General features: G+C 41.6%; 2 protein-coding genes across 2 annotated transcripts; one reads left to right on the top strand and one right to left on the bottom strand.

Moving 5' to 3' along the window:
• Position 1: 1 nt before the first annotated feature.
• On the top strand, positions 2–2,662 carry SLIRP (SRA stem-loop interacting RNA binding protein). Its single transcript, XM_065752317.1, has 4 exons — positions 2–112; positions 249–307; positions 1,126–1,233; positions 2,372–2,662. Exons 1-4 carry the CDS (start codon positions 40–42, stop codon positions 2,429–2,431), a joined length of 300 nt encoding a protein of 99 aa, XP_065608389.1. The 5' UTR covers positions 2–39; the 3' UTR covers positions 2,432–2,662.
• Positions 2,663–2,805: 143 nt separating this feature from the next.
• SNW1 (SNW domain containing 1) lies at positions 2,806–18,658 on the bottom strand. The gene is made up of 14 exons (XM_065752121.1): positions 18,604–18,658; positions 17,903–18,056; positions 15,622–15,783; positions 10,390–10,485; positions 10,191–10,297; positions 9,478–9,582; positions 9,316–9,385; positions 8,587–8,652; positions 7,224–7,340; positions 6,730–6,871; positions 5,607–5,703; positions 4,454–4,571; positions 3,262–3,425; positions 2,806–3,183 (listed from the first exon to the last, which is right to left on the bottom strand). Exons 1-14 carry the CDS (start codon positions 18,615–18,617, stop codon positions 2,979–2,981), a joined length of 1,617 nt encoding a protein of 538 aa, XP_065608193.1. The 5' UTR covers positions 18,618–18,658; the 3' UTR covers positions 2,806–2,978.
• Positions 18,659–18,744: the final 86 nt, after the last annotated feature.

Genomic DNA, 18,744 nt, shown 5'->3' with positions numbered 1-18,744 from the left:
CGGGGCGGGGCGGGGCGGGCTGCCGGCACGGCTCACAAGATGGCGGCGGCGCGGCGGGCGCGGCGGCTCTTTGACATCTTCGTGGCCGAGGTCCCCTGGACGGTGTCGAGCAGTAAGTGCGCGCCGCCTCTCTCCCTTTCTCCTTTTCTTCCTCCCTCCTTCGGTACCTGGGACTGCCGCGGCTCCGTCCCGTACCGCGCGGGGCCGGAGCTGCGGGCCGTCTAACCGGGTGCGCGTCTCTCCCGCAGGGGAGCTGAAGGAGTACTTCTCGCAGTTCGGGTCGGTGCAGCGGTGCCAGTTGCCCTTCGTAAGTATCCGCCCTTGGCCCCACGTGGCGCGCGGTGCCCCCCGCGGGCCGCTCCTAAGGTCAACGCTTCCGGTTGGCTTTAGAGGTCAGGATGCTGCGGCTTCAGCTGGCGGTCAGCGCTGTGTTTCTCCTTGAACTGAAGCGCAGCTCATAGCGGATGCCCTAAAGAAACAGCTCCCCCCACGCTGGAGCTCGGAGTGCTCTGCTGGTTTGGGACCGCGGTGCCCAGCGCGCCTTAGTGGAGATGGGCAAGGCGACCGATTGCGGGCTGTTAGAGCCGCCTTAAAGCAGCTGTCTGCTGCGGCCACCATGGTTAAGCCCTCGCTGGGGTACCGCGGCAGCGGCTGATGGGCTGCACCGGCGCCGCGGGCTCGGATGTACAGCCTAGGGTAGCAGGCAGGCGGCAGAGTGCACCTCACCCCAGTGCGTTCACTGACGGCTCTCTTCAGGCTGTCGTCCAACTTGCAGACTGCCTTGCAAGCAGTCGGGCAGGCTTATTTTCAAATCAGCAGCCGTGTAAATGACACTGACACTGCTGTTGTGACTGACCCTAATAGCAGGTAACCACAATTTTATTCCAGTCTTAAAATATAACTTCAAATTGTGAATGTTTATTGCTAGACTCAACCTGAGGGAAGGGGATGCATAACAGCTTCCGATAGCCCCCTGCCCCTGCAGTGTTTTAAAGTATAAAGCAGACTTCTGAAACAAGCGTACTGATTTCACTGATGATTTCTGAATCCTTAAATTGGACATGGATAGGAAGTTGAGCTTATGTTAATACTAACTACCAATTTCTTCCTTTAATCTGTAACTAGAACAAAGACACAGGCTTTCACAAACGATACTGCTGGATTAAATTCTCATCCCCTGAAGAGGCTCAGAATGCACTTCAGAAGGACTCCCATGTGCTGGAAGGTGCCAAGGTAATGTTGTAACTCCTTTATTGAAGTAGCACAGGCAGGTGGGGTTTCAATTCTGCTCCCTGTTGGACACAGTGACTTCAAATTCATGCCATACTTATTCAAGTGGGATGAACCATTTTGCCACTTTGATATTCTAGTGCGTCCCTAAAGTTTGTAGTTACTCATTCCACCATCTGAGCTTGACTACTTAGGGTCATATAGCTGCAGTAGGTGCCAGAGACATCAAAATCTTCCACTGTGCTAAACTAAAGGAACACAAGTGTGGTAAAAAAGATGGATTACTAAGGAGATTTTATTGTAGACTTGCATGTGCTTCAGCTGACACCTAGCTACTCACTAAAGAGCAAACCAGCATGCTGCTGGAGCAGGCACTGCCAGTTAATGACTTTAAACACTCGGTATGAGTTTGGCCTTATTGTTCTGGCAAGCTGTGTTAAGAGTAGAACCAATTTGCAGGAGACCAAAGGGGTTCTTGCAGTATGTTGACTGTGGTTAAGTATTTTGCTTAAAATGGTTTGTACTGCTACAGATGCCTTCGTTTGTGTTACTTCATGATATTACTGTGACTTTCAGTAGTGCAGAAGAAAAGCAAAACTTCAGTAGTCTCCTGAATTCACTCCTAAGATGTGCTAAGCCAGGCAATAGGCTATTACTTGGTAAATTCAGTTGAAAATAATGCAGATCTGCAGGCAATTACCAAAATAAGTCCTGTGACTAGCATAGTCTTTCCTGTGAATTTCTCCATTTCTTGGAAACTGCGTTACGTTGTATTCCTGAAGCTGTAATACAGCCATATTCATGTACCTGCCAGCGACACCAAGGACTGTAACAGGAGGTACAAGAGCTAAGATACTTCTTAGTGTAACAGGAGGCAATATGGATTTTTTTTTAATAAAAAAGCAAGCCTCTCTAGAATTAAAATACGAGCACTTCTGTTAATTCCACCTGAAATTCCAAGCTTCTAAGATGTGGTTTGCATGACCACAGCTGGTCTTTTCAGCAAGTCTTATTTAAATGTTCCTTCCAGGACTCAGCAGCTGTCACACATTAAGGTCTGCCTTCCAATACAATTGTTTCAGAAGATCAGAAATAAAGTGAAAGCTCCTTGCCTAATGTGAACAATTTCCATTGTTTTCAGCTATTTCTCAGACAGCAGCAAGGTAGAAGATACCTTCAACAAAAGAGAGAATCGATGTGATTGAACTGTGGAAAGAGGCTTTATTTCACTAAATGTAAAGAAACTGAAATAAAGATTATGGAGAAACTGAGTATTGGATTTAAAACAGAATCCAGCTGTTTCCCTTCCTTGTTCAAATAAACTATGGAACCACACAGAAACACAGGCATAAGCTCTCTAGCATCTATTACAGTGTGACACAGTAATTCTTTACAGTGGGAGAACTTGTAACAAATGAAAGCTTCAGCTACTTAATAAATCTACAGAAGTGGGAAGGGGCTGCATTCTTACCCTGAGATGCTGGGCAAGAGGGAATTATCAAAGTCAGAGTACTTGCTAAAGAACAGTTCCCCTGTGAAACGTGTCCCAGTGGTCTCCATTCTTCGTAGGTAGCTGTCCTTCACAGAGAAACTTGTGTGTGTGTATGCATCCCCACACGGCACAAGAGTTCTGAACTGCTTATTTACATGACTCTCCCTATATACGTCTGTGGTATTAAAAATGCCTTTCGTATGAAGTAGTCCATTTCTTGGAGTCCATTTCTTTGCTCCTCCAGGTACAGAGGCACTTATTCCTTCCTCCTCTTTTTGCTCTCGTGCTCGTGTTCCTTAGGGCGGCTGCTATCAGATGGCCGTTTAGAACCACCGTGCTGCTTAGCTTCCTCCAGGAACTTGTCCAAACCAAAGGGATCCTCCTCAAATTGAACTGGTCCATCTCTGCCTCTTCCTCTGGTGTTACGATCAGAGTTAGAGAACTCTTTGTCAGGAACAAACCTGTGGGAGAACACGTTATGCTCAGTTGAGTGGGACTTCAGAAGGCTAATTAAGAGTACTTTGTGTTTATGTTCTTACCTATTAGTCTTTATTCGAGCCTCTAGATCATCACCATACATATCCTTATCAACATTTTTACTTGGTCTGTAGATGTTTTGAGCCATGTCTTTGCCACTTCTCCAAGGCTGGTCATAAACATTATAAATCTCATCCTCTCCTCCAGCAAAGCCACTGTCCATACCCTGCGAAGGAGAAAGATGTACAGCTGTATAATACAAATGAGTGCCAAACTTCAGCTCATTTATTTTAACATCAAGATACAGCTTGCTGTTGTGCAAATATAAAAACATGCTACAGTATGATTTACTACTATTTCTAACAAGTTCAAGCTCTGCATGTGCTATGAATAGTTTTGGGTCTGAGATTAATTCCAGACAACATAACACTATGTTTACAAGCCTCAGTCAGAACCACTTCTGCACTGCCAGAAAGCAGCAGGAAGGACTGCAGGCCATTCATACTTCAGAATAACCCATCATTTCAGCCTGCCCTGCAAGTACAGCTGGCTATAATAGCCAAGTGCAACCACACAGAAATGCATATTAATCAGAATTTCTGGAAAATGTGATTTAAGCTGACTTATCCAAATCACACACAAATTTATGTAAGCCATGGAAGTAGGAGAAACGCCTGCTTGTTCAATTTTGATTTGTCAGCTTTCCCTTCTGCCTACAAGTCTTTCGTTAGAGGCATGAAAAAGAATGACTGATACACTGCAGGACTATCTTGGGACTTTTAAAAGCCTAATCACTCTTTTCAATCTCTCAGTAGTACGAACTTCAGGGACAAACATTTCTGTTAACTATTTGTATCTTCAGCACGTTTTTTAATATAAACAGTAATGAGAATGGCAAGTGTTTACTTGCTTCTCTTCCAGAGCACGTTTTCCTTATTCAATCAGTACATTTACACAAAAGAAAGTGAAGTTACTGCAGCTTGAAGGCAAAGTAGCTTTCTTCTCCTACTTCTCACCCCACAAACAAAAGCTACTTTAATCCAGTTATACATTCTGAATATCCCAATGTTTGTTGCATCAGGTATGGATTAGGGATATTAGCAGCTTGCTACCCGTTAGATAGAGCCTTCTCAGAGCTCATCCACGCCATCCATTAAAATGAGGTCCCCTTTGGACTCAAGATGTGCCCACTAGGGTGCAATATGTTCGCTCGCTGTCACAGAAAACTACACAACCACAACAAGGTATTCTTACCTTGCTCTGGTTGAACAGCCTCTGGTCATACTGGACTTCATTAGATGGCCTGGGGTTGGGTACACCTAGTGCGATAACTTCACTGATATCTCTGTTTTCATTTCTCTGCAGCTTCGACCTGAAATGAAAACATTAAGTCAGATAAATCATGTTTGTTGATAGGCTCAACTGAGATCTGATTCTCTATTAGCTGATAACTATTTGCCCTAGATACCAGATTTCAACTGCTACTGTTTCTCACTAGGTAACATTTAAAATTTGCCTCCTGGCAAAGGAAACATTTGGGAAACTTATGTTCAGGCTAGGCATGGCATTTAAATTTACTTTCCACTATCTGCAATTTATAATCAAGCAGACTCTGCCTAAAATGTCATATTTATTTTTCTGCACAAACCAGTGTAATTATATTCTTGAAAGGCTGGGCAATCTAATTTTAAGATATTAGATATTTAAAGCCTCCAGAAACCATTTGTCCTCAAGAAATCTCCCTGTCTTGGGCAAACAAGTTACTTCAGCTTACATTCACAAATCTAAGCTTACTTTAAATCAGAAGTTTCAAGAAAAAGCTACAGATTGTATTTCAGTCTCACTGAAGATACAGGTACCAACCTCTTTGCTGCAAACGTAGTGCTAAAGTCTGAATATGCTCAGAATCCAACCCACTCCTCCCCCTAAAAGAACACAAACCCCCCCACCCAAAACGACAAATAGGAACAACAAATCAATACTTAAACCTTCTCTTATCTAGAAAATTCATAATTTCGTGCATCAGACATGTTTGGCTGCACGCAGTCCAAGCTAAACTTTCCAAAACCAGAGTCCACAAACAGGTGCTGTATGGTCATTAGAACTCAGCACAGGATACCCCCACACTTCCTTCCAACTAAAGTACTTATTATACATCAAATCAGTATTATGTCTGTGACCCAACTATTTCCTGCTCATAGCCAGCAAAGTTCACAGAGTTTTTAACCCTTACCACAGGAACACTACCATACTCTAACTCAGTAATACCATTTCATACCAGTGAGCATCTCTGCCAAGTAAAATTCAGGCACCAGTGTCAAGGAAATGGAGAAAGCTCCACGTAGTAGTTTCTATAGTGGGGAATCCTGTTCTAGTACAGGAATAAAGCAGCTTCTTTGTGACTCACCTTTTATCAGGAGCTGCCCTGGAGAGGTTTCTGTCATGCTGTCTCTCTTTGCGCCGGTCATGTCTTATTTCATCTCTTTCTCTAGCTTCTCCATCCTCTGAACACAAGCAAGATTGTTATTACAAGAAGCTATTGAAGTCTGTTAACTACAGCACAGACACTGGCATAGCGACTCAATTCAATATTCATTTCCAAAAGAGAAGTGTTCCACAGCACTGTATGTTAGTGTATATATGTATGTTAGTATAAAAATGTAAGTATATTCTATACAGTATATTTTATAAGTATAAAAATTCAAACACAGGCATCTGAACACCTTGAAGAACGTTCTGTGACACAGTATCATCAAATTGCTCGGGCTGGAATAGCGCATCTATTTTTATCTCCTGCTCTAAGCAAGATTGAACCATGTTGCTCTGAGCTTTGCCCATTCAGGTCAGGAAACCCTCCACGGATAGACCACCAACCTTTCCAGACAACCTATTGTCTGCTCAGCACATTGTCCACTAGGACTTCCCAGGTCTTTCTCAGCAGAGTTGCTCTGCAGCCTGCTAGTTCTCAGCCTGTACTTTTGGAAAGAGATTAGCCCATCCTAGCTGCAGTACTTGGCAGTATATGACCCTCTTCTCCACTTATAAGTGACATTAAGAGAACTGCTCTGTAAGTTCAGCACCTTGATCTCTGAAATGTCATTTCAATCAAGACAGAAGATATCACAGTGGCAATGATTTAGTTAAAATATTAGATTCTGGGCCTGGTAGCCAGGGCTATTTCTCTTTAAGACCAATTATAACATCAGAGACAGAATACTGCGTTTACCATCTTTGAAAACTTAAAGATCATTTAGCTCCCAAAGACCAAGTCAAAGCAAGCCTTTTCTGAAAAAGAAATCAGATTACAACAGTCCATGAAAGCCATTACTTTGTACTGATCCAGTTACAATGATCACTTTTTTCAACAACCTCTTTAAACCTGAGGTTGAAATTCAGAACCCCATTAATTAAGCAAATGCACTGACCGCTCAAGAAAAGATTTCTTAGGTTATTTCTACAGACCTACACTTCAGAGAGTGTTTAAAAAAAAAAAAACAATCCCATAGTATCTTAGTAACAAATAAATGTACCTTTTTCAACATGGGTTTTGATCCCTGCTCTTCTTTCTCTTGCTTTCTGGGCCATTTCTCGGAGCTTTTCCTCATGTTTCTCTTTTTCTTTCTGAGCCATTTTCCTCTCCACCTGGGCACGCATCTCTACAGCCTCACGAGCCTGCATACATAAGAGCCCTAGTTAAATTGACAGAAAGCTAGCACCTGGGATGCAGGAGATCTTCTGTCCTGGAGTTGCTCAGTAAACAAGGCAAGAATTGAGTCCCATAGTTAAAGTTCAAAGCCAGAAAAACACCACAATTCAAACTGAGAAACAACAGACGTGACCTCCAGTAATTTAATCCATGATGAGCCACTGATTCAAACATACTGGGGATAAAAATGTTACAGTAGCCTAAAAAGCAGGACAGACCAAAAAGCTACAGCTCGTTCCCAGCTGGTTTTCCCAAGGAATTAAACACATAATGAAGGTAAAGCCACATGAAACAGAACAGTTTAAACAACCAACTGACCTTTCTGTCAGCTATATAGAGAGCCTCAGCAAGCTTGGCAAAGTTTTCATTAATGTGAACAGTCTGCAGTCCTCTTCCATCTGCAGCCAGACGCTTGTCTAACGGGATGGTGTAACCCTACAGAGGAGACAGGCAGTTACAGAAATTAGCAAGGTTTTTAATAGCAAACTTTATTACATTTATTGGGTAAGAAAACAACAAAAAAAAAAAACAAAACAGTATCACAGAACTCAGCCAATCATTAATATGCCTCCATAGGCCTTCTTTAGATGTACTCCAAATAAACATCAGGCAATACTAAGCTTCCCTCCAAATTCCATCCCCACTCCCAAATCTAGATCACATTTTTCCTTCAAGTATGACTTAGAATGAACTTCTGATTGATAAGCTCTGCTTTTTGCTTTAAGGATTCCAGATGACAGCTTTCCTACTTTCTAAGTAGTTTTACCATTCGTATTTAAAACTTGATTTCCCTAACTGTTTTCAAACATATAATAGGTCAGCTGACTCAAAAATGAGAAATTAAGGGCCAAGGCCACTAGCAAATGCAAAAGACACTAGATGCCTGCTATGCCTTCAGAAGCTGAAGCCTGCAAGTATCTTAAGATTCTTCAGATGACTCCATACAATTTTTGCTTTGGTGTTAGCATCCATAACCTAAAATTTCATCTACTAAACAGTGTCAGTCCCAGCGATGCAGCTGCATTGGGGCAGGAAAAATAACATCAGTGTATGCAGCTTGTCCTTTCTCCATCCGAAGAGGCCACCTCACAACAAAAGCTTAAGTTCGAGAACTAGACTGGTCACTGCAGCATGTTCTAAGTTCTCCTTTATCTCTGAACATAAACTTACATGCTGATAAAACCAAAGGTATAGGACATAGATACTCAAACAAGAAATAAAAACAGCTAAGCTAGCCTATGATGATAATTACTCTAAGAATGCAAGCAAGGATAGCTTGCTAGAGATTCAGACTGAAAATTAAAAAGAAACCTGCTTGGTTCTCTAAGAACTTCCCTTTTTCAGTTCAGATGGCTTTAGTGTATTAGCTCCAGAGACTCTGGTTTTAGGCTCCATCTACAGCACTATTATGCAGATTTTAACTAATATAATTTTATTTTTCCTTCTCCAAGCATACAATCTCAACTACATATTCCCAGTTTTATACTGTTGTCTTTCTGACAACTCTAATGTGCCAGAGAGAAAAACCTGAGGTGCACAACTGTGTGCTCTCTGTGCTGGAAGAAACCAGTTTATCTAACTTCAGGTGTTTATAAGCAGTATATGAATGATGTACAGCTGAATAATATGTCTAGCAGCAAGGTCTAATATTTGAAATGTGGTTTTATGACAACTTAATTACCTTTGCATTTTTCCAGTTTGAAATGCATGGAGGAATTTTCCACTCTTGTTGTTCTTTCACAGTCATCTGATTTAAGTGAGAAAACAAAGAAATCTTTAGGTTCAGAGCAAAAGGAAATACTGTTTTCTTTCTCAAAGGCAGCTGTAGTACCACTGACGTTAGCGAGGTTCAGGGCACTCACTGCACCAGAGCAAAAACCAAAAAACAACCACGACAAAAAACCAAAATACCCTTCATAGCAGCAATGAAACGTTCCTGCACAGTACCTTTGCTAACACTGAAAGAAGTTACGGTATTCAGCCACACTCCTCAACTTCCATCACACAGGTTAGATCTCAGTCAGGTTGTTAACATTTGAACATTTAATGGCAGTTCAAGTTGTAGGAAACTAAAGAAGCACTACACTTATCTCTGAGTTCAGATAATCTCTCACAGTACAAGAACGTCCCATATAGCTTGAGTGTTCAGCCTACTCACCCATGCCACGGACAACTGCAATGCAAACCTACGCATGGGAAACCTACTCAACCCTTGATGAGTTACGTAGAAGACATACTTTCAGAACTGCCTAAATGGAACTTTTAAAAAAGGCTGTACCAGGCACCAAATTTATCACTTAAAATATCACATGGACAGTGAAGAGAAGGTGCACAGAAACGAACTAGATCAATGCAGATTTTGGGATTCCACCTAGAAGCTAAAAGTGAGAACAGCAATGGTATTTCATACCTTTCTGCTAGGAGAGTGCATTACAGGAGGTGGAGGAGAAGGTGGTCCACGTGGAATCTTCTTATTAATTCTGAACAATTTAACAAAACAAACGCAATTAATGTTGCATGGAAATACACTTCAGAATCTTTTATTTGCTATGAACAAGTTCTGAATACCTACTTGAATCTTGGAGGTTCCATAGGGTCCTTCTGCATTTCCACCATCCGGATAACTCTTTGTTTAGCTCCAGAGTTGAAGGCAACGCCTTGCTGAGATGGAGTGTATCTGAACAAAACAAAGTGCTTCAGCTTTCTGTAGGCAGCCAGGTATCCCCTTCCTACCTCAATTTTCCCCCCAGTTCGCTGCTCTAGCTGCGTTTTAGCTGTATCCATACCAGCTAAAAACACTTCCACTGTAAACACCAGGAACAGGTAACCTCACAGAAAATACCTGACTACATGCAGGTAATCAATTACACTACATAGCACGCACCTCCCCAGGGCTATGCTCTCCTGTTTACACCTAGATTCACGAAGTTATTGCGAGTACCAGCTTCCTAGTAATGACAAATTCAACTCTTATTTACAGGAGGAATCTTGTGACAAACTTAGTTTTAGCCTGAATCTCCCAGTAAGGAATCTGTTTCCAGGACAACATCATCCACAGTCCTCCTTGACAAATCTGTTCTTACTGTTAAAGCAAATAAGCCACGAGGAGCGCTGCAAATCATGACACACACAAACATACTTCAACATGCTTCAAACTAAGTTACCACCAGCAGGTCAATTCCTGACACAAACTAGTTTCATAGTCCCTCCACAAGAACAGATGTGAGCGTCAGGGAATATCCTCACTTTGTATCTAACACCTTGCTCACATCCTGCACTACTTACCGTATGTACTGCGCAGGAGCCAGTTTGTCAGCTGCTCGAACTGGCATAGCAGCTGCAATTTTTTGGGAGACTGATTTCTCCAAAGCTGCTCTTGTCTTCTCTGTAATCTGAAGAAAAAATACCACAGTCCGTATCTCATTGAAATACACAAGACATACAACATACTTGTGGCAACCAGGCACATCAGTGCATACAACACCTCTCTAATTGTCTCCTCGTCCGGTCTTTGCAGTTCAGGATCATCCACATTCATGACTTCTTTTGGCACAAGGTCCGTGTATTTGCTGTAAATGATCTAAAAGACAACATACGTTATTAGTGCTGGAAAAACAGGGATAAATAGAAGTACTCAGTCAATATTTCAGCCCTACATTAAAGCTTGCATACAAAAAGACAACAAATACCTTACAATTATACATTCTTCAATGACTTCCACAGAACAAGAATATACTCCTCATCCCAACTTACAGCTAAGATAATCACAGAAAACCAATCTAAATCCAATTATGGAAATCACCCTCAGAGCTGGGATTAGGCACAAACTTCTGCTTCCTTCTCCATTTTTCCTTTTTCAGAACCCAAAGCAAACAGAAAATTTGCATTTTTATTTCTGTTTTGAAGGCTTACTTAATTTCAGATGTGCCTCTTTTAGCATTTAGATTATTTTCATTTATTTGTACGTTCCTGGAAAAATCAGAGAAATTTGTTCTCAACACTTTCCCTCACACAGGTACTTCAGTCTTCCTACAACACACAGCTGGGTGTCACTAGCTTTTAAGGCCCAATTTGAAATACACTGGAAGAACATTATTAGATTAATACACAGGAAAAGCTCCATTATGTTGCATTAATGTTTCACATTTATCCAACACAATAACATCAGAAAGTCTTCATTCACAGAATTAAAAGTTATTATACCTATTATTTTAAGCTTAATATATAAGGCACACATCTAACCAGGATGCTGACCTTTAGCTCAGTATTCATGTGGCACACAGAAGCCACATGCTGCTTCTCATCCAACTCTGCTAAAATTTTAATCCTTTACAATAGCAACAATAATATTGCAGCATTTCAAAATGAAGGGCATCTGAAAAGCAGTGATTCTCTGTCTAACTCTAAATCCACATGTCTTGCTGCCGAGACAAAAGAAAAAAGCCTAAAGAGGTTCTCTGAAAACTGCTCCATAATGAGGTACAAATGAGCTACATGAACTGGTTAAACCCTACAGTACTGCACACAACAGGAAAACTGCAGCAGGGTGGAAAACAATAAAATAAAAATCAGTAACACTCATGAAATTTGCCTGAGAATACCCAATTTTTTTTTTTTTGTCTCCATCAAAACCCAAGAGAAGGATGCAACTGCGTGTTCTAACTGCAGACCTTTGTTGAACTGGTACAGGTAGAGAAATGAAAGATGTTGCACTATGTTGCTTTTCCATACAATATTTTGTTTTAACATTAATATTCAGGAGTCCTATTGATCCAGGATAAAGAGCAGCCTGGGACAGTTTGATATTCTATTATACTAAATCCCTACTATTTTCATTTAGGAAATTTTAAAGGCTTGAAAAGCAGAATAGCATTCTAGCTACAAATTAAATGCTCAACTTTTGGTACAGACAGGCAATTCCTTTTCTGACTGAGGCAGCAACTACAAATCTGCATGCCACATACCATGAGAAAGAGAATCTCACCTAAGTAGCTCATGGTGGGATTTAGCCATCAGTCACACTCAGTTCCAAAAGACAACATATAGTGGCAAGTATCTTAGCAGCAATTTCTTAATTTAACACTCAGAACATCTCTCCTCAATACATTTTATTCTATCTATCCAGAGCAGCCCTGAATAGTTCTCATCAATCCTACGTGTTGTCAAGAAGCTGCTATTAAGCATGGCAGATTGAATGCCTTCTTCATCAAAGAATTATTTCTCCATATAGGGCACAGAGCATTTCTGAAGTCATTACAGTGATCTGGTTGGAAGGCCAGCAAACACACCACGGGAAAAACAGCAACGAGCTCTCAAAACCAAACTCAACCAAGAGGGTAAATACGTTATGAGCAATGAATACTTCTGAGATTATTTTAGTTCAATTCATGGTCCCTTAGCCCACTCTATTGCTGTGATGGGAGTTCCTACAAGCATGGAACTACTCTCTCGTGAATGTTTCAACTGAATTCACAATAATAAGAGTAAAACGTAGGTAAGAGTTGTCGCTCTTTTCTCCTCCATTAACATCTAAGCCACAGCATTGGGCCACAGAGATGAAATCCATTTCCTGCACAGAAAAACCATTCTTGCCGTTAAAAAAAGCAACACCTAAAAGTTCAGTTCCTTTACTGTTCTAATAAAAATGCAGTTAAGCAATTGCATCCCTTTTTTCCCCTTAATAAGGAGGCAATGTATCAGTCTCACCAATGCATACATCAAGTATGGATGCTCCAAGCACTACTTCAGCCTGGCTTTTGTCACGTGAACACAGACAGAACTGGCAGAACTCACCAGAGCTAACGACACAGCTAGTGCTGAAAGCTCTTTCTCTGGGTAACAGCGTGGAACTTCAAACTCAGATAAGTAAGGTCACACATCCAGATTCATCAACATTACCCAGCATTTCCTATCTAGCAGAATTTCAGACTGACAAGCCTTCTGTTTGGAGAAGGCAATCTCAATCATGTCAGCATTTTTCAATGAAAACTCTCTGAAGCAACTATTTTTTAAATATGTAAAGGAACAGATGCAAGAGAGATGAACCAGTGCAACAGCACAAACTGCTGACAAGCCACCTAGATACAGGGTTTGGATGATGGAATTGCTGCCTCTACAAGAAGGCAGAATACTAAATTCAACCTCAAAAAAGCCATACGTTGTAGCAACAGCAAAATTCGCTTAACTCAAACCAAACAAGCAACTCACACAATGGGATCAGAAAACCCTTCTCATTCCTGGCAGTCTGCTAAATCTCCATTTCTCATAACTTTAAGTATTAGGATTGAAAAAATATTTCATTAATGACAGCTGCTTTCAGGATAATAAAGCATGTGTATGTAATCCTACTGATACATACTATCAAAAGTTCTATCTCGCAGAGAATATATCATTCAGCTTATCCCAGATCACCGAGGAACGGTTCCCTGTGACATATTTACTAATACTTCACCAACTCTACAGCAAAACACATCAACCTATAATATTTCTGCTACTTCCAGCAAAATTGTTCAAATATTGTTATTTTTCTGCAATTTCACTCCCCCTTGAATCACAACAGTTGGTCTTTAATCTCAGCATTTACATCCAGCTGGGTACAGTCAGAACTGAACTGTTCCAGAAGGAAGATGAGGCAAAGAAGCTAGGAAAGCTCAATTCTAGTTCAGCTGCTAACAGAGCTCAGTTTTGGAAAAGCTCCTCATCTATGCCACGCTAATAAGTACAGCCACAAAATGAGAACATGCCTGCTTCTTTATACAAGCCAAACAGAAAAGTTAACCAATGAATGATGGCACCAATCTTCACGAAACTGATTTGACAAACATTAACAGCGTGAAATTAAACTTACTATAACTTCCCTCAGTTTCCAATACTACTTTTCAAGCCCTTCTAAGCTTTTATGTGGCACTGTTTAGCAGATGAAAGTAATGCTGGAGGCACACTGCTGTGAAGACCTGCTCTTCACAGTATTTTCCCAATTCTGTACCAAATAAGGCACAGCAGCAGATTGTTTTTTTTTTTCCCTGAAGCTTATTATAATTTCTAATATTTATCTAAATACACTTAGATCCTTATGTTCACATCTGAACAATTCTATTATATGAAAATTAAATCTGGTCCTGTAAGTGAATCTGTAAATCTGAGAAAACTGTAAAGATTTGGGGTTTAACCATACCTTCCCCCCACCCCTGCTTTTCACTTGTCCTGAATCTTTCCCCCTAAAACAAGTATGGCTGTTACTTTCCATCTACTACTCTTCTCCAAATTGTTTTTTTCCATTTTGGGCTAAGTAGAACTTCTACTTATCAAGTACTCAGTGTCACAAAATTCTCCCTGTCTCTTTTATATTTTAGCATCCTCCTCCTGACAAACATTTCAAGATGTCATGTAAGTTGTGATTAAAGCCCAGTGACAGTCCCCTCAATATTTAGTTTCTGTTTTCTCAGACTACTTCCCACCCATATGATATCACGGAGCTTGACTGATTGGAACTTCTTTTTCCAAAGGTTCTGCAGTAAGTTAAGATGCATGGGATGAGGATGTGCAACTTGTAACACTCAGCTGAGCATTAGTTAAACGTGAAACCCTATTGGCATTAACTCTCTCAACTTCAGTAACTGTAGGATCAATTTAAAACAACAGAAGTCCATTATAAGCAAAGAATTCCACTGATATTCTTCAAACTCTTCCCCTATTTTGTTTGTGAGACAGTGTTCACCTTCTGTTTTCCTACTTAACTTTCTCCTTCCTCACTAGCATTAAGACAACAGGCATATTACATACCCATAAGCTTTTCAGGACAATCTAATTTGAAGGATGAGAAACAGAAATATTATTTTAAAAACAAGTATTCACATCTATTAACTACAATAACGTCCATGTTTTTGTTTGTTTGAGCTGCCTTATTCTTTACAGGAGATGCCCATTATAACAAGAAGCTCATCAAACATGATGCCTCAGCAGTTTTCCAGCCATCAATAAAATTAAAGCTTTAACATAGTCCACATCATCATATTTGAAAAGGCAGACAAAGATACTCCACAAAAGGATCTTGGGAAACCAAAACAAATTGTTTCATCAACGCCAGTTTGAATTGCACAAGACAAAATATAATCTCTTTGTTTTTAGAAAGACAACTGCAGATGGGAAATTAAAGTTGGATCCCATTAAATTCAGTGGAATCACTGAACTCAACACGAAGATTTCTGCCATATAAGCATCAGCAATACTTTCTGCTGCAACTTAAGAAAAAAAAAGAAAACAAGCCAGGAGTTTGGAGTTTCAAATATTAAATTAGTAAAATACAAGATGCATTTCAGTATTCTGAAGGCTAAATTGTTTCCTGACATTTTCACCCCTTTTCTCACCACAGTGAATTCAGGCTATCTGCGACCAGGCCTGCTTTCAATTTCTTGCCTTCACATGAGAGCTCTCTAACAAAAGCTGTTACGCTATCAGCTAAGTTTTCCTTAGAGACTCTCATCATTTCTATCTCATCTTTTTAATTTCAAAACGGGATCACACATGTGGCAATGAAATCACTGCTTATTCTATTGCTCACATCTGTCTGACATTGTTTCAGTGCCCAAACTTTAAGAAAAACAGGAATGTATTTCTAAGAGGTGAAGTCAAACCAATGACTGTAAGAATATGTACCATGTACTTAGAATTTCTCCAGTTATATGTCACAATCTACATTTCTGAAAAAAAACATTACCTTGTCCTTTGATTGTCCTTGCCGAACAATTGCATCGTATTTGATTTTTCCTTCTGCATCCACCTGAACAGCCAAAGCATTGGACATTTTCTTCTTTCGGCCCATGTCCAATGGATACTGGGCCACATGAATTTCCGGAAAAGCACCCCCATCTCCAAAATCCTACACGAAAGAAAAATTAGAGAATGACTGAAAGGCATAAACACGAACGGCTTGGGTTGGAAGGGACCCCAAGGGCCATCAAGTTCCAACCCACAGGCAGGGCAACCACCTTCCAGATTGGTGCTAGACCAGGTCATAACATCTGCACGGGTGGGAAACGGAACAGTGGCTTAAGTAAAATGAAACACTGCTGAAATGCTCTGTCAGTTTTACTGTTCTAGCTTGTAAAAGAGCAGCTGACCAGAGCTTACACTCGTTAAAAGGAAATACAAAGATGTCTTGCAGGAAAGTGTCTAGGATTATTCCTCATGCAGAGAAATGGCTCGTATCACTGGCTAGGACATGCAGGCACTGCAGCATGACAGACAGTAAATGATCAAGTATTTAATTTATATGTACGTTACTAATTAGAACTTCTAGAATTTATCTGCTGCAATAAAGCAACTGTTGAAATATGCAAAATTAACCAGGAGAGATTTTCATCATAAAATTGCTATCTTGTGATTTTTGTTATCATAATTATATGAAAAAAAATAAAAAGCTTTCTAACACTTTCAAGCCTGCAGCTCATAACTTTGCAATGGTATGAATGCCAAGCCATCCATTTCCTTATTTTGACATGCGACTTGAAAACTAGACAAGCAACTAATAGCTTGGTGATGTTCTTAACAGATTACTTTTTTCTCTTGTTCAACTTGTGGCTGTAAAAGCATTTAAGGAGCAAAATAAATTAAAGACCTCTTTAAGCAGAACATCCTGACTCAGTAACACTGAAGATGCACACAGAATTAGCACACAGTATTGCTAAACCAAGTCCAGGCTACGGTGCCCTTGCTTTAAGCAGCACTGGTGTTTCCTGAAGTCCCTTCCAATCCCTACAAGTCCGTGATTGTGTGTGTGATTCCTCTCACTCTGCCACAATGGCTTCGCTTTTGCCTGACAGCGAACCAGACCAAGGAGAGAAAGAATGGCTGTCTTGAATAGATTGATTCCCTGCATATTCAACCACGAGTCCATCACTGCCACAGGCAGCACAGGTTGAGACTGGAATAAATGGGCAGAACATTTCCTACCAAAGCAGCACACGCCCACACTAGCCCCAAGACTCACTTAAATTCAACTTCAGTTAAAGACTTCCACCACATGCTCCACATTCAACCGTTAGTTACAGAATTGACACTAAGGTGTAATCCAGACCAAAAGTCAGCCATCCCTCAGATTTTTCAACTAACCAAATCTCTTAAGAATAGATGCTGTTTTCCATTCTTGGATAACCAGATAAAGATTATAATTTGCAAACAATTACTATTCTTGAAGAATTTGCTTTTGTTTACAAGGCAAAAAGGGAAATCTTTAGGAGGCTTCCTAAAATGCACAGCATTTCTGGCCCAGATGCTGGATGCTGAACTAACTTAAGTGGTTTTTGCTGTTGCTGTTTTTTGTTTTCTTTTTTTCCCCCCTAACATTTAGAATAAATACTCAAATGGTAGCTATAGTAATAAGCAGTATAAAGAGGAAACTGAACAACACATTTTAATAGCATGTCCTTTATTGAATACTGCAATTCCATACAATATTTTATTTTAGAGAACAACTACTGCCTGAACTCACCTTATCCAGCACTCCCAAATCAAACAAACTTCTCTTCCCTTACTCTCCCAACAGGAAGTTAACTTCTGCTACCTCAGGGACACAGTACACACGAGCACTCACTTCTCTGCTATACACCTGGCCACTTATCCCACCTGTAGTCCGGTCAGGTATTTAACAAATAACGACAGAAGGATGATGTGGGTGCCATTCTTGGAGGGTCACTACAATCACAGACCCAACGCAGAAAGAACCAGGGACCTATTTCCACATTACCAAACAACAACCTCTAAAGAGAAGAAACTTTACAACATACAGTTTACCACCAAACTTTTAAAGGAACTCTGTGATTTGGAACAACTTCCTCCAAACCAAGAATACATCAGTCTGGATGGAAATCCTGCATGCAGATCTGCACAATTCTCTGTGATAATCTCAAGATACTTAAGAGTTTACATCTACTCTGGAAAATACACTTTTATCCCCATTAACACAGATATACTAGTACAGTGTGAGTTTAAACACTTACCTCTAAAGTCCGTGGTATCCATCCTTTCCGATAACCATATGGGGGAGGCTCCCTTCGCGATGAGACCAGGGCAGTCTGCCTGGATCTCTGTGCCCTCGCTCTTTCTTCTAGTTCTAGCTGGTCCTGGGACAGCTGGGTCGGAGCTGGCAAAAAACTGCATGCAAACGCAGAAAGACACCAAAAACGTAAGTTAACTCCTAAGAAAGCTAATTTCCACTGACGAATCCGTCAGCAGTTCTCAGCCACCCCTTGGCCAAAGTCACAACGTCAAACTCCCACTTCCCAACTGCAGCTCGCGCACACCGTACCGCCAGCAAGCGTTCACCTGCCGCGTCAGGAAAGCGGGGCAGGCCGCGCTGCCGAGGCGGCAGCTCGTAGCAAAGGCCTCTCGCTCACGGTATGGAACGGCGGAAAGAGAATAGGTAACCCACCGACCTTAAGCCCTTCCCTCAGAAAAGGCGCGGCTGCCCCTAGCAGCGCGGCCCGGCCAGGCCCGGCCCGGCCCGGCCAGGCCGCACAAAGCGGGCAGCGCAGGCAGGCCCGGCCCTCACCGCCCCGCAGCCTCACATCAGCAGAGGCCGCTCACTGAGCGCTGCCCCGGAGCCCGACAGCGCCTCGGAGCCCGACAGCGCCTCGGAGCCCGGCAGCGCCCCGCACCGCGGCCGGCACAGCGCAGGGGAAGCGGGGCCGAGGAGACGCACCTGGTGAGCGCCATTTTGCCGCCGCCTTCTCGGAGCTAGGCCGCGGGGCGGGGACGAGCACTGCAGAGACGCATGCGCCGCGGAGAGCGGCTGGGAGTTGTAGTCAGGGAAACGTCATAGCGGGAAGTAGGCGTGTTAGGC

This window comes from Cyrtonyx montezumae, unplaced genomic scaffold (genome assembly GCF_038088225.1).
Source record: "Cyrtonyx montezumae isolate F1298 unplaced genomic scaffold, pur_monq_1.0 scaffold_10, whole genome shotgun sequence".
Taxonomy (NCBI): Eukaryota; Metazoa; Chordata; class Aves; order Galliformes; family Odontophoridae; genus Cyrtonyx; species Cyrtonyx montezumae.
This window is presented reverse-complemented; position numbering and strand designations above follow the sequence as displayed.

Coding starts and splice junctions, on each gene's coding strand:
- SNW1 (XM_065752121.1), bottom strand. Junction 10,298..10,389: donor ACGAGGAGACAATTAGAGAG/GTGTTGTATGCA, acceptor TTTTTTCTTCAG/ATTACAGAGAAGACAAGAGC. Junction 5,704..6,729: donor CAAAACCCATGTTGAAAAAG/GTACATTTATTT, acceptor GCTTGTGTTCAG/AGGATGGAGAAGCTAGAGAA.
- SLIRP (XM_065752317.1), top strand. CDS start 40: ATGGCGGCGGCGCGGCGGGCGCGGCGGCTCTTTGACATCTTCGTGGCC. Junction 113..248: donor CCCCTGGACGGTGTCGAGCA/GTAAGTGCGCGC, acceptor TCTCTCCCGCAG/GGGAGCTGAAGGAGTACTTC. Junction 308..1,125: donor AGCGGTGCCAGTTGCCCTTC/GTAAGTATCCGC, acceptor ATCTGTAACTAG/AACAAAGACACAGGCTTTCA.